The sequence below is a fragment of the Xiphophorus maculatus genome, chromosome 21 (genome assembly GCF_002775205.1).
Source record: "Xiphophorus maculatus strain JP 163 A chromosome 21, X_maculatus-5.0-male, whole genome shotgun sequence".
NCBI lineage: Eukaryota > Metazoa > Chordata > Actinopteri > Cyprinodontiformes > Poeciliidae > Xiphophorus > Xiphophorus maculatus.
Genome location: NC_036463.1, coordinates 20,648,387 through 20,672,270, shown reverse-complemented (window position 1 = coordinate 20,672,270; position 23,884 = coordinate 20,648,387). Strand labels below are relative to the sequence as shown.

Here is a 23,884-nt window from a genome sequence, read left to right as displayed (position 1 = left end):
GTCGGAGAAACACTTAATTTCTCCAAAAATTACGCGGTTTTATTTCCCCCCTGCTCACGCTTAAAGACCAAAATCAAACTGAACACTGATTGGAGAGTGGAATTAAAACGCTACTTCATTGAGCTTAATGTTTAATTACTCCAAACTACAGTTAGTGACATCCAGCTTTAACTTGTGGAACAGCTCTGCCTTGTATCCTGCTCTCACTGTTTCTGTGATGGAGGCAGAGTTCTAAAAAAACCACCGCTGTCATCAAAACACTGCATGTGTGCTGGAGCACCAACACGCCGAATTCAACCAGGGACCCTCTCCGATACGCTGATGCACTCATGACTTTGGTCGATCTGATCGGGATGTCGTTTACTCGGTGAAACCTTATTCAGACGGATATTCAGAGGGACTTTCGCCTTCTCTCCACATCTGCTCACAGCGCGCTTGTTCGGGGTGGCCCGCAGTCAGACACCGACCTGCCACGGAACCAGAGCGCGAGGTTAGCATCTCTCCGGAACCCATCAATCATTCCCTTAATGACGCGGCGACCATCCCCTTCGGCCCCGGCTGCGCGTGCGGTTCTGGCCGGATGCGGGGGAGCGACCAAATGGCGATGGAAATGAGCTGCTGAATAGCCGCCTCTGGCAAACGGTGTGCCAAGTTTAGGCTGCTTTGATGTTTGCATGTTGTCACTTTGTCACACCTGCAGCATGTTTGCGTGATAATGATGCTTGACCTCTCCTCTCCTTCCTCCACACGCATTCGCTTGCACGCGGGGCGAGTTAAAGCAGCCGCCCTGCTGTCTGGTGTGGAGAAACGGCTAAAAGATGTGATTGGTTCTCCGGAATTCGGCCCTGAATTTAGCTGCTGATTTAAATATCACTCAAGGGTGGATGACCTAAAACACTTGGCTCTGATCTTCCTTCTGTGTCTGTGTTTACAATGGCTCAGTAATTCAGGAGCCAGGCGTGGAAGAAGTCAATTAAAACTTGGAATGTGATTCGGATATTTTTCAGATGGGGATGAGGGTAGAAGAAGAAAAATGGGAGCGTGGAAAAGTATCTTTATTTTTAGACTTTGATCCTTGTATTGTCAATGAGTATAATGTTAGCTTCTATCTATATCTACAACATTAGGTCTTGAGTTTTAGGTAAAGCATCTTCAGTTTCTAAGGTTGTTACTGAAAACTCACCTTTATACGCTCAAGCACCTCTGAAGGTCAGAAGAACAGTTGATAACAGGCGTTAATTTTTAGAGAAAACACATAAATTCTTGGAAGTGTCATATCTATCCATATGTGTGTCTGTCAATGTGACCTTTCTGCTTCTCCTTCTATACATTCATCCATTCATCCATCTGCATCTCTCCATCAGTTCATATATCCATCAATCTATCCGTTCAGCCATCTGTATGTTTCCTTATATCTGTATAGCTATTCAGCGATTTATCTATCAATCCGTCTATCCATCCGTTCAAGTGTCAGCTCATTCATACAACCATCCGTTCATCTGTCCACCCATCAAACTGTTTATATCCATCTCTCCATCCAACCATCCATTCATCCATCAGTCCTTCCATCATCCAGTTGTCTGTTTATCCATCCATCTGTCCATCTATCATCAAACTGATTATTTCATCCATCCGTCTGTCCACCCTTTCATTCATCTATCTGGCCATTTAATTGTTTATAACTGTTTACCCATCTATCCATCCATCTATCCTTAGTCTGTGGTTTCACAATGAATGCCTGATCAACTGAAGGTTTTAACAAACCTTCTTTTTGTTTTGTTTTTAGTATACACTTTCTAAGTGGACCTAAAAGTGATTGCGGCGTCTTGTCAATTTAAATCTGGAAAAGTGACATTTTCAAATGGAAGGTGTGCAGGAACCTTGGGGACCTCTAGAGGACAGATTTTCATAATTTTAGTCTGTTCCATTACATCCATTTTAGTCTGTTCTATTATTTGGTTATTCCAGTACTGCTTCTGTAACTGGGAACATTCCTCACATTCTCTCACTTGATCACTCGTACATGTGCTTTCACAAAAGAGCCGATACTTACAGGAGGCTTTTTGGTTCTGTTTTTACAGTATGACTCTTAACATCGGCCAGAAGTGATCCGTTCCTGCTCACTGGGACTTTTCACAGCTCAGAGAGCCAACATCAAAAGCTGTTAGGAAATGTCAGCACAGACATTATTTTCTGATCTCCATAGTGAGCTGTAGAAAGTGGGGAGTGAAACAGCTAAACCGTTACAGAAATGTAGCCCACGTCAGCACTCCTGGGTTGGCATCTTGAATATTAAATTGTGATTGAAGTACGGGCTTGTACAGAGGTGCTGCTGGAGGGATGTTTTGCACACCTCTTAAACCTGGGATCTTGTGGGAACAAGAGACCCTGCGAGTTGCCCTGAGGAAGAAGGGCGTGGAGCCTGCTGGGATGGGGAGCGTATTAGGAGGGGAAGAAGCTCATTAATTCCTTCCAGCAGTGAGAGGAAAAGGCCTGGTCAGCAAAAAGTGGAGGGGCCCTCCATGACTATGAAATGAATGGCATGGGTTCAGTTTCCACTAATGCTCCTAGTAGCCAGATAAGTTCTTTAATGATACGTGTGCATGGTTTCTACAGCGGCAAACAGCTTTGTCCTTTCTTTTCCAATCCGTAGTGTCACATCGGTAGAACAAGCATGTCTGCCACCGGGTTGCCGTAGCCTTTGAAAGTCATGCAATGTTTTTCCCGGCTACTGGAATCCCCCCTCCGAGGTCTTGCCTGATGTCGCATGGTGATGTCAGAGCAGAGGTGACGCAGCCGGGCTTCTGGCGGATGAAGCCAGCCAGAAACGTGTGAAAGCTCCTGACGTTTGACTGTGGGAGGAGGCAGAATCAGTGGTATAAAATTACAGCTCGGCGTAAATTCTGTTGGATCCCGGCTGCTGGTTGAAGGGGGGGGGGACCAAGGCGGTGTTTGTTTCTGATTCCTGCTCGTCCTCCAACGTTGGAACAGTGTTCCACGACATGGTCCAGCCTGTTTGTTATTATGCGCTCATGTGGCCTTTTTTTCTCGTTTCCTCAGGTGAAACATGCTTGTTTTTGCAGCATGTCGACTCCCGATTTGTGAAAGTTGCTGCTGATGAGGCATGAGTGCAATTCTGTGTTGGGGAGGACATATTTTTGCCGGATTGTTTGCTGCCTTCCCGTTCGTGGTGCTGAGCAGGAGGCATGCCGAGTCCACATCTGATTAGCAGAAAGGCAGAGCGTGCTGCCCCTTTGATCATACTGTTTCTGGCTGATAAACCATGCCACTGTCATCTCTAGCAGAGCCCCAGACCTTGACAGACACTAATTACCATGAAGCCCATTTGGCAGGCTCTGGAGCAGGCGCAGGGCTCGGAGTAGTTCAGGGCAGGTGGAGCCTACGGGCCATGTGTGGTGGTGGAGATTAGCATGCTTAATAATCTATACTTAAGAGTTAAAGCAGCTCTCAAAAAGTTTATGCTGGAAAAAAAAAAACGTTTTTCTTATTTAACCCTAAGTCATTTTAGAACTTTTACCAGTTTTCCTGTGAAAGATATCCCTCAGCCATTTCTTTCCAGAGAGCTTACAAAGCATTGAAATGATCTCATTGTACAAATGTCTCAGTCAGGAGAAGAACACAAAACAATTCCACAGCATATAAGCCACGGGAAGCATCCAAGACTTCAAAACTGCACGAGCCAAGCGCTGGTTGTGTTCTACAGGTGACGGCAATCTTTTGCTCTTTGGAGTCCAAAACAGGCCTTTCTTTCAAAGAAAAGACCCAGGTCTGCCTTAAACCTCCCAAAACCTTTTGGCCAATTGTGCTATGGTCAGATGAAATCAGACTTACACCAGGAAGTAGGGCTTCTTCCTTTAACTTTTGGGTCACCAATTTGAACAGTCCATCTCAGTCACTTTGCTGTTGTGTCATTGGGCAAGACACTTCATCATCAGCAAGCAAAGAAGGTAGTCAGAGGGATCCGTGGTGTCAATTAAATGGCATTGACAGCTTCACCTCTATCAATCAGTCCCAGGGAAGCTGTGGCTCCGACATAGCTTACTATGTGATCAGTGTGTGAATGATTGTAGGGTAAAGGGCTGTAGAGTCCCTTGGACTACATAGAACGCGATGCAAGTACAGGTCATTTGGCATTTTGAAATTTCTGGACCAAAATACCACTGGGCTTCATTAGACATTCCATGCCCACTGTAAATCATGGGGGTGAACGGTGGGTACAGAATCAAACACATGCTCAGAGTATCACTTTCACTCATTCATGTATGTTGGAGGAATTCTCGAATCTTCCGTGGCAGCCATTACGTGGTGCCTTAGCACTTGTTCCTACAATGCACTGCCTATTTGGAACTTCAGTTCACAGCCAAACTCCTGCCCCACACAGCACCCCTTTGTCAGGCATCTCTCACACAGCTCCTCTAAACTAGCAGCAGCAATCAGCCAACACCTAGAGGAACTGCACGTCTGCTGAGCTCATGCAAACTACCACTCTCCGAAAAACGGTTGAAAACATCATTGGATGGCATGAAGAAGCGTTATTGTGATGGCGTGCTAAAAGCAGCAGTGTCGGAAGGTTCTTAAAGAGACAGAAGCCAATTTTAAGGCATCAGATGCAAATGAAATTTCTTTTGACTTTCTTTTAATAGTATTTTCATAACAAATGAATGTAATATTCACACTACTTGATTATAGTATAAAATGGCACTATGTGACTGGAAAATGCATAATTCCCCATCCTTTAATATTTTTATAGGTCAATAAAATTACGAGCAGCTCCGAATATCAGTCACTTTAGATACAAAACCTTCAGGTGTCTACCAGAAAGCCAAAGATGAAGAAGGATTCTTTAGAACCAGTTTGAGTTGAATCATACAACCAAATAAAAAAAATATAATGTAAGAGAATGTTTAAAGTTTTTGGAATGTTGTAGTCGAGTCCAGAACTAAATCTTACAGCAAGTCTACATGGTTAGCTGTGGACAAGAGATGTCCTCAAAATCTATTTGATTTGGAGAACCTTATTAGTGACTATGTATGCTGATAATTTTGTGCTAAAGAAAATCTAATGCTCAAATCACCTGAAGAAGTGCATGAACAAAGAGTTAGATTAAGGGTGTACTAATTGAGCTAGATTATGGCAGCTTTATTGTTCTGTCATGTTTCCCTTATATTTGTTTGGTTTTTCTCAGTTATTTTTATGCAAGCTAGATTTCACAGTAAGGGTAAGAAAAAATGTATTTCACACCATGAGCTGCACACTTTTAAGATGCAGTATGCCTTTCACACCCCTTTAGGATGCACACAGACGGAGAAAATCTCTTGACGTCAAATCGCTGCGTAAGAGCTGGACCGAGCTAAGCCTCGTTGCACAATGGAAGAGAATTCCACTGACACAATTCTCGTCACATCATCAGTATCCTTCTGTTTTTTACTCTGCCTTGAGCCTGGAAGACAAATCCAAGACTGGGCTGCTTCTCCAAAGCCTAAAATGAATCTTGCAGACTTGTGATCTTTTGGAATACGGTGGGATAAATCTACCCCACCCACCGCCTCACTAAAACACACCCCGACTCCAACCCCCCTTTTTTTCTTCTCTAACCCATCTTGCCTTTGATTTCTGTGCCAGTAGAGTCTGACTGTAATAAGTTTTGGCCCGAAACGATGCAGAGGGAATATCTCAGCGGGCCACACACTATTGTCTGCCGTTCATGAAAGCAAAACAACTGGTGCCACGGAGTATGTTTAGCAAAATTATGCCAGTGGGTGTGTCTTTTTATTTATTTTTTTGGCTAAACCTTTATTCATTAGCTCATGGTGCCGTTAGTGCTGCTCTGTCTAGGAGGGCGTGCCTTATTGAGAAAGCACATGGGGTTGCAACGTGGTGGTGAGCTCTGCTTTATATTTAACTTTTCTTGGATTGATGTGATGGTAAATTTTCATTGCTTCAGTAGGTCATGCTGTATCTGTGCCAAACTGTAATGTCTGCCGAGATCAATAGGACTCTCTTGATGGATGGCAAGTGTCCAGAGGGCACATGAATCTTTGGGTAAACCACACGTTTTGCTGCTGAGTCACTGCCGTACCTATAGAGGGGGAAAAAAATGCAGGGTCACTCTTAGTAAAATATGACTCGAACCACTTCAGGCGCTTTATTCTTCAGAAAACAGAAAAAAAAAACATGCCTCCGACCTCTTCCCCTCGGGACAAACAAGTCCCTGATTGGAAACACTTGCGACAACCCTCCAGTTGAAAACAGACGCGCTTCCTCAGGAAGCGAGGCGGCCCATCCGCTGGACACAGTGATGTCACGTAGATAAACAGTCTTCCAAGCGGCGCTGCTCGCAGAGTGCGATGGGCTTGTCATGCCTCAGAAACGCCTGTACACTCTGAGCAGATGCAGCACAAGAGTCCTGCCAAGTGCACACCCATTCGGGTCGCTTAGAGATCCAAGGAGACCAGGAACAATGTGCTGAAGAGGCGCGGCTCTCTGAGGTTATTTTAGAACGAGGGCTAGTTGTCTTTTCTTTTGGTTCCAGGCAACAGTGTTTAAGCACGTAGTTGTTGTTTTTTTTTTTTCAAGAAATAGCAAAACTAACAGGATAGACAGTTTTGGGAGGTTTGAAGCATTATTTGAAAATTAGTGTGTCAACGATAAATCAAAACGCTTGTCATGACAAAAAAATGATCTGTTGTTGACTATTGTTCTCTCTTTGAATATCGCTAGACCAAGCCTTTTGTGACATTCCACAGTACAAAATAAGTGACAAACGTATGTATGATTTGCATTGATATTGCATCGGGTCAACATCGATATTGGCCAGTGCTCAAAATTGCAATATCTGTATCGTATCGGAAGTGAAAAAGTTGTACCGTGACACCCTCAGTTGCAATCAATGACTTTTTAAATAATAATAATAGTAACTATTATTATTTTACTGATTATTCTAACAAAAAATTGCAGATGTATCATTGAACCACTTAAGCTTATTTTACGCAATATTATAAATATTTTAAAGTATGTCCTTTTTAGAAAAGAAAGTGAGAAAACAGTTCACTAAAAAAAAAAAAATTCCTAATACGCAATAACATTGAATTCTTGTAGTGTGGCAAAGAATGCATCTGCCGATAAAAATGCTGCTAACATCAACATGTGAAAAGCTCGGCCCTATCTGTTTTACCGAACATCAATACAGCATAGGGCTGATCTGTTGGTTATTTTTTGGACTAAATGAGTAATAACTGGACAGAAAAAGGTGCTTAATAGATTTTTTTTTTTTTTGTCAGAACTTGAACCAAAAATGTTTTAAGCTAAATCTGTGCCACTTGAGAAGTTCTGGATTATTTACAAAAAAAAAAAAAGATTTATCTTAAATCAGCCAACAGTTTTCCTGTTGACTGATTGTCTGAGTTGAGAGTTTTTTCATATACTCCCCCTTCCCTTTCTGGGAAGAGTTTTGCCATACTCTTCCTAGCTAATACAAATTTATGCCTTCTACACCTGATTGTTAATTGAAACTATTCAAACTATGCATCATTCTCCTTCGATTTCTCACTTAAGTCTGTGTTGGTCTATCACATGAGATTCCTTTGAGATCCATTGCTCGGTCTCCTTCAGTTTCAGTCAGGATTTCTTGACTGTTTCATGTAGTTTATGCAATATGACAACATAAGCGTCAGTGAGTTAAATCATTCAGCCATCCTTCGCCACATTATGCGCCTTATCAGTCTATTCTCGGATGTTTGCTTAAACACGCCGACTCTGCTCTGTAGTTAGCTCCTCCCCCCGAGGGCCTGATTTAGGCATCTGTGCTGCATTGTCCTACCCAGGCTGCCCCCCGCACCCCTCGGGCTCCTCACCATGCCCCTCGTCTCTGCCGGGGCCAGGAATAAGGAGCTGACACCAAACTGTCAACCTGCAACCTGTCATACCCCTGCAGCCTGGGCAAAACATTTCAAACGTTCAGCCAAAACCTCGCCGCTTCCCTGGTTTTTTATCAACCTAACAACCCCTGACAACCCTTCGTTTGACCCATTCCTACTGAATCCTGTAAGGACGCTGCTGCCCCACATATGGTTAGATGTATTTTTAGTTTACATAGCTGCATGTGTTATCCATATGCTTATATCAGTCTGTCTTTGACTGAGCCATATCATTAAAGACACTGCCAATCCATCTTCCCCTCTTTTCTTTTCCTTTTTTTTTTGTCTCCCCGATGCCAAATCCGGATGGCTGTGGTGTCTTTTCACACAAGCGGGCATTGTAGAGGAACACAATGTTGTTGTGTTTTGGGGAATGAAAGCTGGCCATTGTTGTGGACTGTTGCATGAATCACGATTTTTATGTGATATAAAACGGGTAATTCCATTGTGTAATGGCATTAACGGTATTCTGGCAGAGGGGGGAGGAGGAAAGGAAGAGGGAAGGTGGACGGGACGTACGACAACAGCTCAACTTTTAGAGGAAGACATACTCAACTTTTCACCGATATTGGAGATAATCCTCATTTAGTGATGACTCCGGGGGTAAGTGGCTCAGATTTGGGTTTCGGCTAGAGGGAAACCCAGGGGCTGTGAGCTAGAACCAGGGTTATAATAGTTTTTATTGTAGATTAGATTTATTTTGTTGTGACCTTCTGTTTGACCTTGGTTAAAGCAGGTTGATATCTGGTAACATTAAGGACAGGTGACCTACAACTCTCTTTATTAAGCCTTTGCCTGTTTGGAATGATAGTCCTCATCTACTGCTGGCAAACCTGCAGATTGTTCTGAAATTAAATTTCAACTGAAGAAAGTTTTCAACAGCTAGGGATAGGAAAATACATATTGAATACGTCAACTTTCTTCAAGAAATATGATCTTAATGGGATTGTTGACATGAAAGTCGCATCAGATTTAAGTAACAACCCAAACCGTGTTTTTAATAATATGGCTCAGTCAAAGACAGAATGATATAAGAAATCAACTGAATTTAGTCCAATGTGCAATAACAATGGAATGGTGCAAGTATTGAACATACTCACTGAAATGTATTCAATACTTAGGCAAATGTTTCTTTGGTCATGAGAACCTCATTACATTTCCTGTTTGGAGAGACACATTGGATGAAATACTACTGTGTCATTTTGACCCTTTCTTCCACACAAAGAGTCATTTTAGTCTAAATGCTTCTGGTGCTTCTGTGAATGCACTTTCAAATTGTGTGCAATGACTGGAGACCTGAATGCACACAATTGAACCTTCAGATCTTTTGCTGAAATGAAGATCAGCAAAAGACCTGCTGATCTTCAGGTCTTTTGAACATTTTGAGTTGTGATTTAGTCGGGAGTTTGACTGGGCCATTAGCTTTATTTCCTTTCACCAAACCAGATTTGGTTTCTTCTCCTTTCCATGTTGGAAAAACAGCCCACACCATGATATTTTTCTCCACCTCCAACCTTAACTGTTGCTATGGTGTTTTTGGGGTCATGCTTCATCCTCCAAACGTGTCCAAAAAAGTTACAATTGGTCTCATTGTGGCATAACTAGTTTTAGTATCTCATTTGCTTATTTGCATGTTCTAAAGCTATCTTGAAACCAAGTTCTCCTCAGTTTTCCTTTGGCAGTGGAGTTTTGTGCAGTGATTGGGTTGAGAAACTGTCCCTGCTAATTCCAGATGTTTTTAAAGCTCACTGGAAGTTGTCATTGGCTCTTCTAATCATTCTTTTGGCTCCCCTGTCAAAATTCTTGTGAGAAGAACCTGGTCATGGCCAGTTTAAGGTGTAACGAGTCTCTGTCTCCAGTCAAAGTGTCAAGTTCAGTGTTTATTTTTCCCACTATCATTATCTTTCATGATCTTTTACTGCCATTTGTAGCGTTTCCATGAGATAATGTCAGATCAAAGGAATCATGACCATGTTTTTTTTTTTTTTGCCCAACACAAGTTCAGCTGAAGTTCAGGAAATAATGATGAGTAAAATGCTGCGCATCCTATGTCTGCGCACTCATCCGTAAGCAAATTAATTGCAGCCCCTCCCCTTTGTTTCTTTAGCATTGACATTGCTTCAACAGGAAGGTCCTTAGAAACTCCGAACCGGCCTCTTCTTGAGGGGATTACTCAAATCACAAACGGGAAGAGTTAAACTCAACAAAAGTATTAACTGGCTAAGCGCCAAGAGTCAATCCTCCAAAACTAACAGGTTTAAGGTTTTAAATGAAAAAAAAAGAAGAGATAATCGTATTAGAGAGCCAGACGCACAAAGGGAGCGGCGTTTTCACGGTGCCGGATCCCGTTAATCACCTAATCACCTAGCGGGCTGTCCCGGGGTTCAGGTACGAGGAAGCCATGCTGCCCTCTCAGATGGCTTTTTATAGCTCTGTTTCATTCTGCCTGTATGGAACTATGATGGCTAAACAAACACAGACGAGCAAAACAAATGCTAATCAGTTTGCAGCTGAATACATTTTGTCGAGGCTGCGTCAGCCGTCTGTTTTTTCAAAAGATGGGGGATGGAGGAGGGATGGGGGGGAACAAGCGATTTGGCTCTGCCTTTTAACAATCCCAGTGTGATTGGCTTTAAAACCGTCTGCGCGGCGTTTGATTCTGGCAGCGAGTCACACGCCGTTTTTCTTTTATGCCGTTTCTTTTTGAGGACAGCCAGGTTGTTTGCATGAATGAGTGGGCTGCAGCAGCATCTCTGCCTCTGACAAGGCATCAAGCATGACTTCATCAAGGGCATTACATCATGAGAGGATGCACACTGGGTATCCCTAATGCAATCATTCATTAGTCCTTCAAGATAAGAGTCATTGTAATTTTTGTGGGGGGGGGCACAGAGAGTATGTATAAGTTATGACTTTGTAAAACATTTATTGTTTGGCTTTACTTAATGGGTAGGAAGAGATTTTTGTAGTTGAATCCTTTACAACATTCTCCTGTTTAATAAGGCAGTTGTTTTAGTATTTGCTGCTAGCGAATGAATTAGAATTGAAAAAGAAAATGTTCCAGTAGCTGTTCTTCTAACACACCCTTCATTTCTACTGTTTTACATATGAAGACGTATTTAATTTAAAAAAAAAAAAAAAGATCTGGTCGTAGCTTGACACACCAGATTCCGCACAGTTATTATTCCCTGACCAAAAATGGAACCCCAAAATGGAAAAAGCTATTTGTGAAAATACGAAATAGTCCTTGGCTCTTTCTGTAGAATTTGTAAGGGAAAGTAGTAGTTAGGTGCTGCTAATTTATTCACTTAAGTGATCGTCACCAAGCGTGTGAAGAAATTTCTACCAGCAGCAAACTTCACATCAATGATCCCAAGCACAGCAGCAAATCTACAATGGAAAGACTGATAAACAATCACTGGGTGCAACGTTCCTGTCAAAGTCTTTACCTGATCTAAGAGATGTCTCCAATGATGTGAGACTGAAAGTCATGCTAAAATCATGACTGAAGGTCAGGTCATGATTTTACGCTACCTCAACCCTTCACATTCAGCTGCAGTGGAAGGGTGCTGAGGGTCATAGCTTGAAGGCACCAAAAGAACCATATCATCTGAAAAGGACAAAAATGAAACCCCTAAAGTCTCAAACCAGGCCCGCGTACTCTCTGCGACTAATTTTCCACCCGTGAACCTCGCAAACAGGATCAGGGACAAGGGGGCAGCCCTGACGGAGTCCAACCAGTGCTTTGAACAAGCTCCACTTTGTCCCGGGAGTTGGGCACAGGCTCTTGCTTGCGGACACACTTTAGTGATGCTGAGGTGAACACAAGAGGGATACTGTCCTCCAGCAGTTTTGGTGATGCAAAACATGGGCTTGGGAATGCTGGTACCAGCTGGAAGTCTGTGGGAATCCAAACGCAAACAGTGGCCTTGCTTTTTAACGCAGCAGCACAGGATCTGAAACTCCTCTTGCAGCTGTTGATGATGCCGCACAGGAGGAGACGAGGGAACAGTTGGGAAGCTGGCGGGGGTTCACTTATGTCCTGGCGCCTTCTTTTTCCCCGCCGTTGTCTCAAATTTCCATAAAGGTCTTGACAACATTCGGACACGGATTTCGAGGATAATAGTTTTACCCTCACCTTTTTTTCCCCTTTTGTCTCTCTTCAAGTGTGTTCACACTAACCTCTTTTCTGTCTGTCTCTCTCCCAGTGATGGCCTCCACTGTGCAGCTGTGCCGGTAATCCTGCCGGTGTGTGTAAGGGAAGAAGAGGAGACGCCTTGAAAAGCAACCTTCCTAAAGGCAGAGAGGGGGTGGGAGGAAACACCAGCACCAGCAGAAGCAAATGCCACCATGTACAGCGTGGAGGACCTCCTCATCTCTCATGGATACAAACTGCCCAGACATGCCGCCTCCTCCACCCCTACGCCAGTCCCCGCATCGTCATCTGCCCGTCAACCACCCTCTTCCTCGCCACCGTCCTACAGCAAACACCACGAAATCCTGGAGAACAGGTCCGGCCCCAGGACAGTGAACGGCTACGAGCGGGGGCCCGCGTCGGCCATGGGGAACAGCGGCGGAACAAGGCAGCCCCAGGTGTACGTCGGCGGCTGCCCCAGCAACAACAATGAACCCAGGGAGGGGAGCCAGCCGAAACGAGACGGTGAGAACCGGGGCCAAACCGATACCCACTCCTTGGGGGAGTCGCTGACGTCGGACAGCGGGTAAGACCTGATGTTACGATGGCTTCCTGTACTGTAAAAACATATTTCTGTATGTGATTTTCATAAACGGTGTGGTTTTCTTTATTTACATATTTGTTAAAACTGTCCACCGTATCCTGACAGTGCAACATGAGATAGATATCTGTGAAAAATTAGAGCTCCTCTGCCTCCTCCCTGTGATCCTATTGCCATCTGCAGGGATGCACCACTTGGATAGAAACAGCCAATCATAGAAAAGAGGAGGGTCTTAGCATTGTTAGTCATGCTCATGCACGCGTTGCTCAGTGTGCTAATGGTGGAGAAACAATGTACTGTTTCAGGAAAACTGTTTATACCGTCGTCATCAGCAGCCAAGCTAACCAGCTTTAGCATTCCTATGTTATGGAAAATTGTAGCATAATTGAGCAAGGCGGAGACTATGATCTGAGTTTCGTAATAAGCAATTATTCAATTAATCACCTAATAAATTAAAATGAGCTTGATAACTACTATACTGATGATTTATATTTTATGAAGGGTAGTTATGTTCACAGAGACAAAATTAATCTATTTTATCTTTATGGTTTGGGTTGTGCGTGTGTGTTTTACTTATTGTTTTTGTTGTTGTGTTTTATTTTGGATGCTTAAAAAACCTTCCAGGTCCAGTGTGGAGTTTTTGTTACAGAATTAATTATTGATCTTGAAGAAATGCTGTCATTAGCTGGAAGGTCTGTCGACATGTTACTTGAAAATGATCTCCAAACAACATTTATTTCAATAGTTATTGGGACAATAACAATAGATTATAGAATCTATTGTTGTGACAATAGATTCACCAGCTCCGATTGGCTGTTTCAGAGCCAAACAGCTCTGATTGGCTGTGTATTTCTGCAGATGGCTGTAGGACCACAGGAAGGAGGCGGAGCTTGATGTTTTTCAGATGATCTGTCTGACATTAAATGTCATGACATACGGACAGTTTTTATAAATATCTAGAAAAAAAATTGTTTATAAAAATTACATATATAGTTTTAATTACTGAACACTAATTTTGTATGACAGACCAACACAAAGTAGGGCATAACTTTTATTTAACTTTAGCAAAAGTATTTAACTTTTTTTATTAAAAGTTAACAATTGTGGCATTCATTTATTGACCCAACTCTGTTTTCTAGAACCACTTTTGCTGCAGTCTGTATTTGCTTCGCATGTCTGAAGACTTTTTATCCATTCGTCCTCCTAAATAGGTCAAGCTCAGTCCGACAGGATGCAGGGCGCCAGAATATCAATTTAAAATCCTTGGTACTGACTCTGAAGTGGATTTAGATTGACTCATGCATACATTCTGATCTAAACCTGTCCACTGTAGCTCTGTGTTCTGAATTGCTCTCCTGGTGGAAGGTAAACCTCCACCACAGGATTAACTTTAGCTCCATGTTTAACTCTGATCTGTTATTAAAAAAAAAAAACAAAAAAAAAACATCTCCACACCATGGTGATGATTTCACAGTAGGGATGCTGTGTTTCAGGTGATGTGCTTTGTCAGCTTCCCTCCATATGTAGCCAGAAAATTTAATTTTGGTCTCATCTAACCAGAACGCTTTCTTCCATTGCTTGTGGCAAAAATTGTAATGGCTTTCTTTCCACAAATGCTTTCATCTCCCCAATTTTTACATAAAAAACAAATTAGCAGAGTGCACATCTAATAATTGCAGATTGTCCCAGCTGAGCTGTGGATATCGGCTCCTCCTCCAGAATAACCTGGACCCCTTGGCTGCTTCCCTAATTAGTTCTGTTTTTGCCTGGCCAGCCGGTGTACATGGAAGGCCAAGTGCAGATGTACTGCGGTTTTTCCATTTTTGAGTGATGGATTGAACAGGGCTCTGTTGGATGTTAAAACCTTGGAAAATTGCTTTTAAACTTCACCACAACTGTATCTGACCTGATTGATGAGTTCCTCAGACTTCTAAGAGAGCATAACGTGATTGGCAGCAATAGCTCAGCTGTTGGCCTTGTCTTTGACTGCACCACAGCTACACTTCTAAAAGAGAAACAAATCTGAGACAGAACATAAAGTAATAATGGCAGCACTCACCATCCTCTGTTGCTCTGCCATGACAGAGGTTTGACTGACAGACCCGTCCACCGCTTCTTCACAGCCACTCCACTGCAACTAATCAGACCAGTTCTGCAGTGATTCATTGAATGATTTGAGAGCCTCTATTATTAAAATTCCTCCAGGCAAATCATCTGCCTCGAAACTTTGTTAAAGTATGTTTCACTACTTAGCACTGTGTGCTATGGTCGAACGATTATTTGTGTTGCGCAACGCAGGCGGAAGACATTTACTAATTAGGTGGCTTCTTATGGTAATTGATTGGTCGGAATTGTATTTAGGAGTATCAGAGTAAAGAGGACATGTCTTTAAAAACTTTGATAATTGACAATATTCCTTCTGTTTGGTCTGGTGGTTGTAATATTACAGATAATAGAGGCGTGTGGGTACTTCACATCATGATGCGAAACTTCTTAACACCCCAGCTTGATCCGTCGCTCACTTCTAAAATTCACCCTTGTGTGTAAACTCCTCTCATTACTTTTCTCTTCTCATCTCTCCTCTTCTTGTAAGGCCGTTTTTTTATTTTTTAAGCAGGAGAGGAATAATGTATGCTCGTGTGTTAATCTCCCTTGTGGGACCTCTTGGAATTGTAATCACAGCTTTTGGGCAAACCCGCGCTGCTCCCCTCAACCCCCCATTTCAGCGCGCCCCACGTTTACACAGGTTGCCAGGTTTGTCAGGATTCCTCCCCGCTTCCGTGTTTTCCACTCACATAAACCAATATGCCTAACTGGCTCCCGGTGTTTCACACGTAATGCACCTGCCTCCATAATGGATACGTCATGAATTAAACAGCAGTTATATAGGGAATATTTAAACATGCAGATGGAGGATTGGCTATATTTAGCCTCTCTGATAGGGAGACGCTGGAGTGTGGGATATTTTCCAGGGATGTTGCCCCACTTTAGCCAGTCTGGGACTTTATAGCAAAGCTGTTGATCTTGTATATTTACAACTGTTCACTGTAAATAAGACTAAAGTCAATACAGCTGTTTTCTTGTCTAGATAATTAGTCCGGGCTGCTGGATTTATTTCCCCCCCAAAATGTGTTGTTAGGGCAAATTTGAGTTTTTCCTCAACAAACTGCTACCGAGGCAGACTCCTGAAATGTGTCATGTAACCCATAATTAGCCTCGGTGGTTGTGCGTTTTCTCAGCTGTTTTGTTGTATCGTGTAGCTGGGATGCCGTTGCTGTTGGGAATGTGGGAATTACAGACATATGTTCCGCAATTTCAATCTGTTGTTTGTTCATCCATCTTCGGCCCCAACGTGTTTAGCCTGGCAGCTTTGGTTTAGATAAGGACCAGACCTATCTTTACACTCCCTCCAGACCAGTTCTGTTTAACCCAATTAGACTGATGATGATGGCAACTCATCATTAAATGTCCTCAGATTTACCAGACTGTTGTGGCCCCATTCCGCCCCTACCCTCCTCTATCCTCCTCTTCCCTCCCCAATCTCTTCCAGTAAACATTCATTGGCCGGTAATGATCGCAGATGGAAATGTCAAGGACGCTCGGCAGCCGAGGCCTCTGGAGGATGTGCACATGTGCGCTTGCGTCTTGTTTACATTTCCAGTCAGTCTGGATCAACAGGAACGGTCTGAAACGACTGTGTCGCGTTGTTGCCCATGCGGCCCGCGGTCGAGCGTCATCGGAGTGAAATTTGGCTCACTGTTTGAGGCGGGGAGCGAAAAAATGAAATCGCGACAGAAAGGCCGTCAGTGAAACGGCGTCTGAAGCCCTGATGAGTTCAGGACGGCGGTGTAGGAGTAACAGACACAGTGTGTCATTGTGTAATGTGTTCACTGTGCTCGTAGGAAAGCTCAATTACCTAACATTACACGGCTATTTATAGGCATCTGTCTCCATCTAGTGGGACAGGATTTCTGTTTTTTATTTTTATTTTGTTTTTTTCCCATCTGTTTATGTTTCTGAGTATTTTGTCAATATGATGGTACCTGGATTGCTGTGAAAATTTGTTGTTCTCTTATGGACTTTCTTTTTTATTTGTCACATTTAAATGTTTCAGGTCATCAAACAAATCTAATACATATGTAATCTAATAGTCAACTTGAGTGAATACAAAAATCATATTTGGTATATAAAGCATTTGTTTAACAACTGAAAGCAATTGTGCTATAAAATGGCACCTTATGCCAGGAAAGTACATAATATTGCCCCTTTAAAGGAAATTAGCTGTCCAAATAGGAGTGGGCGATTTGGATTTACAGTTCTATCAAGATATTTTGTGGTTCTATTGTGATAATGACAAAAGTTTGTTCAGTATAACTTAGGGCTAAAAGATATGGCTGAAAAAACTTACCACGATACTAGCATTTCATATCAATATCAGTAATTATTTATACATTTTTTGTTTTAAATATCTGAAATGCCAAATTGATTTGAGCTTTCCTGTATCAGAATGCTGTGCAGTTCTGGATCAGAGTTCAGTGAAATTAATTAATATTCTATCAGAATATTGATACTGATCTATTGCAATACAAATTGTTATTGATTTATTGTCCAGCCGTAGTATAGCTTTATTATTTCTTTTTTCTTTTGCATTATTGTTGTTTTCTAGGTATTCATTTTATAATGACTACTATCAGCACTGACTAAAGATTCTCACCAAAAAGTCCTACAGAGTGTGTATAACTGGCGTATGAAACCTCTTGAATCTTGTCCACTTTTTGATCAGTTCGCAGAAGGCATTCTGACATTTTCATTTATTTGGCTTTCCTTCAAGGTTTTGTGATGGCAACAGAGGCCCACAGCCACAATCCAAGGATGTTTCATACTGGAGGAGGAGAGGACAGGATTTCAGCGTGCTGCTGGACTACGCTGACATCAGGGAACCCCATGGAAAGGGACAGGGAGGGTACAGCAGGCCAGAAGGGCCTCAGCAGGCCAGAGGTCAAGAGCTCTCTGTGGAGGACCGTCAGAGAGCAGCTCAGGAAAGGCAGCGCTGGGCAGCCCACGCCCAAGCCCAAGCCCTGGCCCAGACACAGGGCCGCTCTAGAGAAAGGGAGGCCGCCCTCCAGCAATGGAGGATGGCAACTGAGAGGAAATGCCAGAGCCTGGGGACGGAGGAGTGGCACCCAGCTGTGAGCTTCGGCCGTCAGATGTCTCAGAGCGAGGCGGAGCGTTGGGGACAGGAGCAGCAGCGACTCCATGCCAGAACGCCGGACGGCATGGTAGTCCACCCCAGGACCAAAGCTAAGTCCCAGTCTCTGCCCAGAGTGTTGCAGCCCGAGAGCCTGCAATACGTGGACATAGCATTGTCTGGTAAGGAAATGTTCAGGCGGGTCAACGGCCACCCGCTGACCCACCAAGACTTTTACCGAGCACCTCGCTGGCCAGAAAACGGGAGGCCGGCCAGTGCCAACCAACTCTCAATCACACCAAAGGCCCGCTTCACCCGACCCCCCAGACCTCCTTCTTACGAGATGCACCAGCAGATCAGGGGAAGCTGCGAGATTCTGTCCGGCAGAGAGTCAGTGACCCCCATGGCAAGAGACAGAACTCCCATCCCCACATCGAGAAGTAAAGACCCTCAGTTGGACTATTTTGCACAGGATTCTGGGCCTCCGGGGTATATCCCTCCTCCGTCTTATAAAAGAGCTCCAATAATGGGAGGGGCGTTCCGAGGATATGGAGATGTTCCTTTTGAGTACAGGTTATTATCGCCTTTTTTCATAAGACATTTGCATTCTAATATTAAACTTAAACATGGGAGAGCTAAGTTTTAAAGAGCCACTGTTGGATTTAAATGTCTGAAAATAATCACAAAAATAACAACAGACACTGTTTACAATGATGTTTTTATCAGGTATTTGGTTAAAACTTTAGGACCTGACTTAATTGTCTGTCATCTGTTTTATTTAAATTTGGTCTCATTCTCATGAAAATTCATTTATTAAGCAGAAACAAGGATCATAGTTTAGTTTTATTATATAACATCTCAGCATAGTCCTTTCTCATTCAAGATATTTGAATCAGCTTAGTAATAATTTCAAACATATGTTTTTGCCCCTTCAGCCTCAGTCTGTGTCTAACACACATGAACATCATTCATGTGTGTTAACCTCTGCCTTTCACTTACAGACAGGATGTTTTCTCTACAGCCTAACCAGTGCAGCGGGTTCTACATTATCTTCTCAGAGAAGAACAAAAGGAAAAGATCTCAATATAAAACTTGAAGTAAAGCTAAGATGGTCCAATTCAGGGTATTTTAATAGATTGACATGAGAGTCCCCATGAAATGCAAATCCTATTGACTGTTGTTAGTCTGCTATAAGTAATTTTGTAATCTGCTGCACCCATAGTGTTGGTTAGCAAAAGATCATGCTAGCTAACACTGTGGTATTAGCTATAGCAGCAACAAATGGGTTTCAAAAATCCACATCCGATTTGAAACATTTTGGACCAGTTCCTAGTGCATTTCTCATAATACATGCATGTATCAAAGTGATGTAAGTGAATTATCAGACAATTTAAACATAAGCCAATAAAATTTCAAAATGCTAAGATTAAAAAGCAGGCAAGCAACTTGTTCTATTTGTCCAACTGACGAAAACTGCATTAAACTATCTTAAGAGCCAAATTGTCAGTCATTTCAATCGACTAATTCAGATGAAAACATTGTCAGTTGTAACAAGGTGTGGGCTTATTGCATAAAGATAAAAAAATACAGTAGTCCAATCAGATATTTGAGACGGAAACATTTTTTTATTAATAATCTTTCATTATTGATGCTTTATATGTCTAAATGTGCAGCAGAATAGTGCTACATATTTATTCAAGTGTATCTGTTCATAAAACCGTTGTATTGATTTTCATGTTTTCTTTGTTCCTTTAACTTTTAGGTACAGAGGGGATATGTATCCACAGGTACAAGTGGCTCCTGATGGATCTCATTGGTTCATCAGGCATCCAGCTTGTTCCTGGCCTGGTCCCCACAGAGACAGAAGTTCATCCAGCCAGAAGCAGCTTTACCCTGTGTATTTGACCCAGGAGCATTCAGGAGGAGGAGTTCAGTATATCTCCTTTGATGATCCTCGCATTCGTCACATTTCCTCAGCTCTGGGTGGTAACTCTCTGACGGACGCTGACAAAATCCGCCACATCCGTAATGAGCTTCCCAGCGTCACCGTATCAGAGCCTGCACCCGACGACAGTGCCTTTTTGCCCCCGCCACTGGGGCCTTTCGTCTCTGCCAAACTGGCAGGTGAAAATAACCAGACGTCTTCTAGCAATGTGGACAATGAAAATAAAAGGTGGCGAAGTGATTTGCACAAAGACTCTATAAGTAACTTCCGAGCACCTGACCAAAACTGCAACAACAGACATCTCAACACTCTACCATCGCCGTCGTCCCCCTCTTCAGCTTTTCAGCTCCCATTAACAAGGACCTTTTCTCGTCAGGGGTCCAGTTCGGACCAGGTCTTTGCAGAAACCATCACACAAGTAAAGACAATTGTTCCAGAGTCAGGACAAGAAATCCAAAGGAACACCAAAAGAAGAGTGAGTGAAACCATTTTCTGCCTCGTGTCCGTCCCCGTTCACACACCGACAAACATTAATAAAGGCTTAGCAGCTGATCAGAACAATAATGAGGCAATGCCAAACCTGACCGTTACGAACACTGACACTTTTGCTGTAGGTCTCAAAGAAAGCCCCAACATCCGTAGCAAGTCTGTGAATGAGATACCTATCAAGTCACACTACTCTCACTACCGCACTACCAGCACGTCCTCAATGAGGAATTACAAAAGAGCTCCTTTAAGAAAGGAGGTCATAGACGCCTGGGTACTTCAAGCAAATGAGGACAAAGAGTTAGGCTATGGTGGATCTTGGCCTGGAAATCAATACCGTAACCAGGAAACCCAAACAGGCTCACCTGTGACAGGTTTTAAAAGTCCAGAAACCCAAAGCCCTACCAAGAGACAGGAGGCTCTTCATTCAGCCTCAGATACAACTATGGATAGTGCCTCCTCTTATGGATACCCAATGACGGGTCAAAAGAACCTTCATCTTTCCAGTAACAGCGCCTTCTCCCGTCTTAGCCTAAGCCCAACACAAACAGAATCACTTCAGCACACACAACAGGACTCATCATCTCCTACCAAGACACATAATCAGGGAGAACATCAGTTATCTTCTCCTAAGAAGAGCAGTCCACCTGAAAGTGAAGAACAACTGGTCTTTGGGCAATTTCTCTTGAAGCCAGTGAACCGACGACCCTGTGACGCAATTGGTGAATTGGAGACTATTAACAAAGAGATGGAAGATACGATTAGCAAAAGACCAAATGTGAGTCGATTTAAAAATGAAAGTGTGGATGAAAGACTGGCTTGTTTTAAATCAGGAGAACATTTCACTGGTGGACCAGAACCAGGCCGGGAAGCAATTAGTCTCCCACCAATGCACATCGAAAGACCCAATAATATAAAAAAGCGATCAAAGTCCTTTGCCTCTAGTGCTGATCTAGAATCGATGGAAATGCGTGAAACTTTCTCCAAGCAACAAGTCAATAACATCCCACTAACAAGGAAGCAGTCCCCTCTTCCCAAACCAACCCGAAGCAACAATTTTCTCTTGTCTTTTGTCCCCCCTTGCAGTGATTCAAACCATCTCTACAGGCAGGACATCCCAGTTCCTCAAGAGTCCTTGTTGAGGGATGTGGGGCTTACTGTCTATACAGAAACTCCTGGTGGTCCTGGAGAGCCAATGCAGCGCTCACTTTCAGTCCCATCTCCACTCAATCATAAAGATCATAGTCAGTCCATGACAGCTCTTGTGAGAAGTAGTGGCAGCTTTGAGCACAATTCAAGAGAAGAACTTGATCGTAACTTGAAAGGACACTCTAAATCAGACCTCTCACCATACGGTGGTGAGTCAAAGGTCTGCGGAATAGACAGGGAAAGTTGCATATCGCCTGAAAAAGGCAACTTGCTACATACTACAAGACGGACAATGGAGGTGTCTTATGCGTTTAGAGATGATGATAATGATGAAAGATATGCGCTCTCTGAACCTCTAACATATAAAAATGACTCAACAATAGCAGATAAGCACTTAGAAAGCCTACTTATTCAGGAAAAAGCTAACACTTTGCCTACGGAAGACCTCAGCAACCTGTATGAGGTGAAATTTGCAAAAGGAATCCCTGAAAATGAGTCTATAGAGGAGAGGGCTGCAAGGATCTTGGGTATTACTGTTCCAGTTGAGGCTTTATGTGTTGAAGACAAACAGTCTGATGACGACGAGCCTGAAATAGACACTGCTTTGGTTGACAAACAGCTAAGTTCCAATGAAGAAACACAGCAAGTAACAAGAGCGATTGTGCAAGTCCAAGAGGGATCCCTGATAGTCCAGGGACCAGATATGGAGGAGATCAAGGAGACAGGGTCTAGAGTGGTGCAAGAGGAAGAAGACAGACTAAAGCACACAAATGACCACAATGATGGCCAGCAGAATCAGGATACAGAAACTCCATCAGTTCTAGACATCCCCGAGTTCCCACCAAGTAAGCTCCCTCTGTCCCTACCCGTCACACCAGACAAGACCTTATCACTGAGCATATGTAGTGGGGAGAAGAAAGGGAGAGGCGGAACATGCAAACTTATTGAATCGCTGCAAGATAAGCTGAACTGTTCTGCAGCTTCATCTGCTGCTGCTTCGACTGGGTTGACTACAGACAGAATGGCCCGTCTTAAAGAACTGGACTCGGTGTCTAGAATAAGACGCCTTAGCCTGAAAACCCCAGAGCCTGTACAGGAACCAGAATCTAAAGTAGTAGAAGATCTAACAATGAAAGTTTGTAACGAGACAAGGGAGAATGTTGTGCAGCAAGGCATTGACAAGGAGGAGCAGGAAGAGAATCGAAAAATAAGTCAAGAAGAGGAAAGCCAGGATGAATGTGTCAGCTTAAAGAAGTTTGAAGAACCAAAAGAAGTGGCTGATGAAATCTGTAGGGAAGAGCAAAGACATTTAGAGGTGGTACATGACATGACAGATGAAACTGGACAAAAGGCAAGCATCAAGATAAATGAAGAGCATTTTAAACATGAAGCTGAGGAAAGAATGATGGAATTGAGAATTGTAGAAGATGTTGAAAACACCTCGGAGAACGTGCCAGAAGCATTGGTCTGTACAGCTGAGACTACCAAACATGCAGAGGAAGGAAAGTTACCAATACCAAAGCAGCGCACCAAGCTCCAGAAGCCTCCTCTGCTTCCTAAACCTCGCAGCGTTCCCAAGAGAGAAATCACTCTGCCACTGAGCTTCAGTACCGGAACCTGTGGCACCTCCGATGTGGAGGATGAAGAAATGCTCTCTGTCTCAGGTGGGTGTGAAAATCATTAGAGGATTATGACTTTTCATACATACATGTCCCCATCATAGTGAGTCATCCATTATAAAAACATAAATATGTCATGTTTGTTACTTTTTACATGTATATGATATTACCCATTCTCTTTAAGTTATATCTGAAGAATAACGTCGGTGCTCCAGCAGCTTGGGTGGATGCATTGTCATCTTGAAAAATAGCTTCATCATCACCAGACCTACTTTAGATTAATTGACTTAGTAAAGTGTCCAAAGGTTCAATGCCCTTCCTGCAGAAGTAATGACTGCCATCTGTCCTACTCCGTTGTCTGACATGAAGTCTTGTATTATTAGTGGCTGTGGAAATGTGCTTGTTTTTTGCATGCAGTCACTGTTATCCAGTGCTGCAAAAATGTTAAGAGAAACATGCTATCCCAACCCAACCTGGCCCTTTGTGAAAAAGTAGACAGTTGACAGGGAACCTTTTATATCACTGTGGAGGATTATTGGCCCACTCCTTTTTGCAGAATTGTTTTATTCAATAAAAAGCATGAACTTATTTGATTGAGGTTATCCCATAGCTTCTAAGTCATATTCAAGTCCAACCTTTGACTAGGCCAGTCCAAAGTCTTCCCATTGCATTGTGGTAAGCTATTTAGAGGTGGTTTTGCTTCTGTACTTCAGAATATTGTCCTGCTGCATGGTGGCTCGACAATTAGGGGTATACTAGCCAGTTTAATGCTGTACTAGTTAAGTGTTGATCCGTTGCTGATTTGTTATGACATGCTGAGCGTG

The 23,884-nt window shown here is 43.0% G+C and overlaps 1 protein-coding gene across 2 annotated transcripts in view; it reads left to right on the top strand.

The window, feature by feature from the left end:
* The window catches only part of jcad (junctional cadherin 5 associated), a 29,728-nt gene that overhangs the window by 627 nt on the left and 5,217 nt on the right, over nt 1-23,884 (top strand). The window contains exons 1-4 of one of the 2 annotated variants that reach the window (XM_023326243.1): nt 8,434-8,540; nt 12,146-12,658; nt 17,505-18,434; nt 19,624-23,105. In XM_023326243.1, coding sequence (XP_023182011.1) covers nt 12,288-12,658; nt 17,505-18,434; nt 19,624-23,105 — 4,783 coding nt within the window. In that variant the 5' untranslated portion in view covers nt 8,434-8,540; nt 12,146-12,287. Of the gene's footprint in view, nt 1-8,433; nt 8,541-12,145; nt 12,659-17,504; nt 18,435-19,623; nt 23,106-23,884 lie in introns of those variants that run through there. The other variant, XM_014474523.2, reaches the window with a different exon arrangement.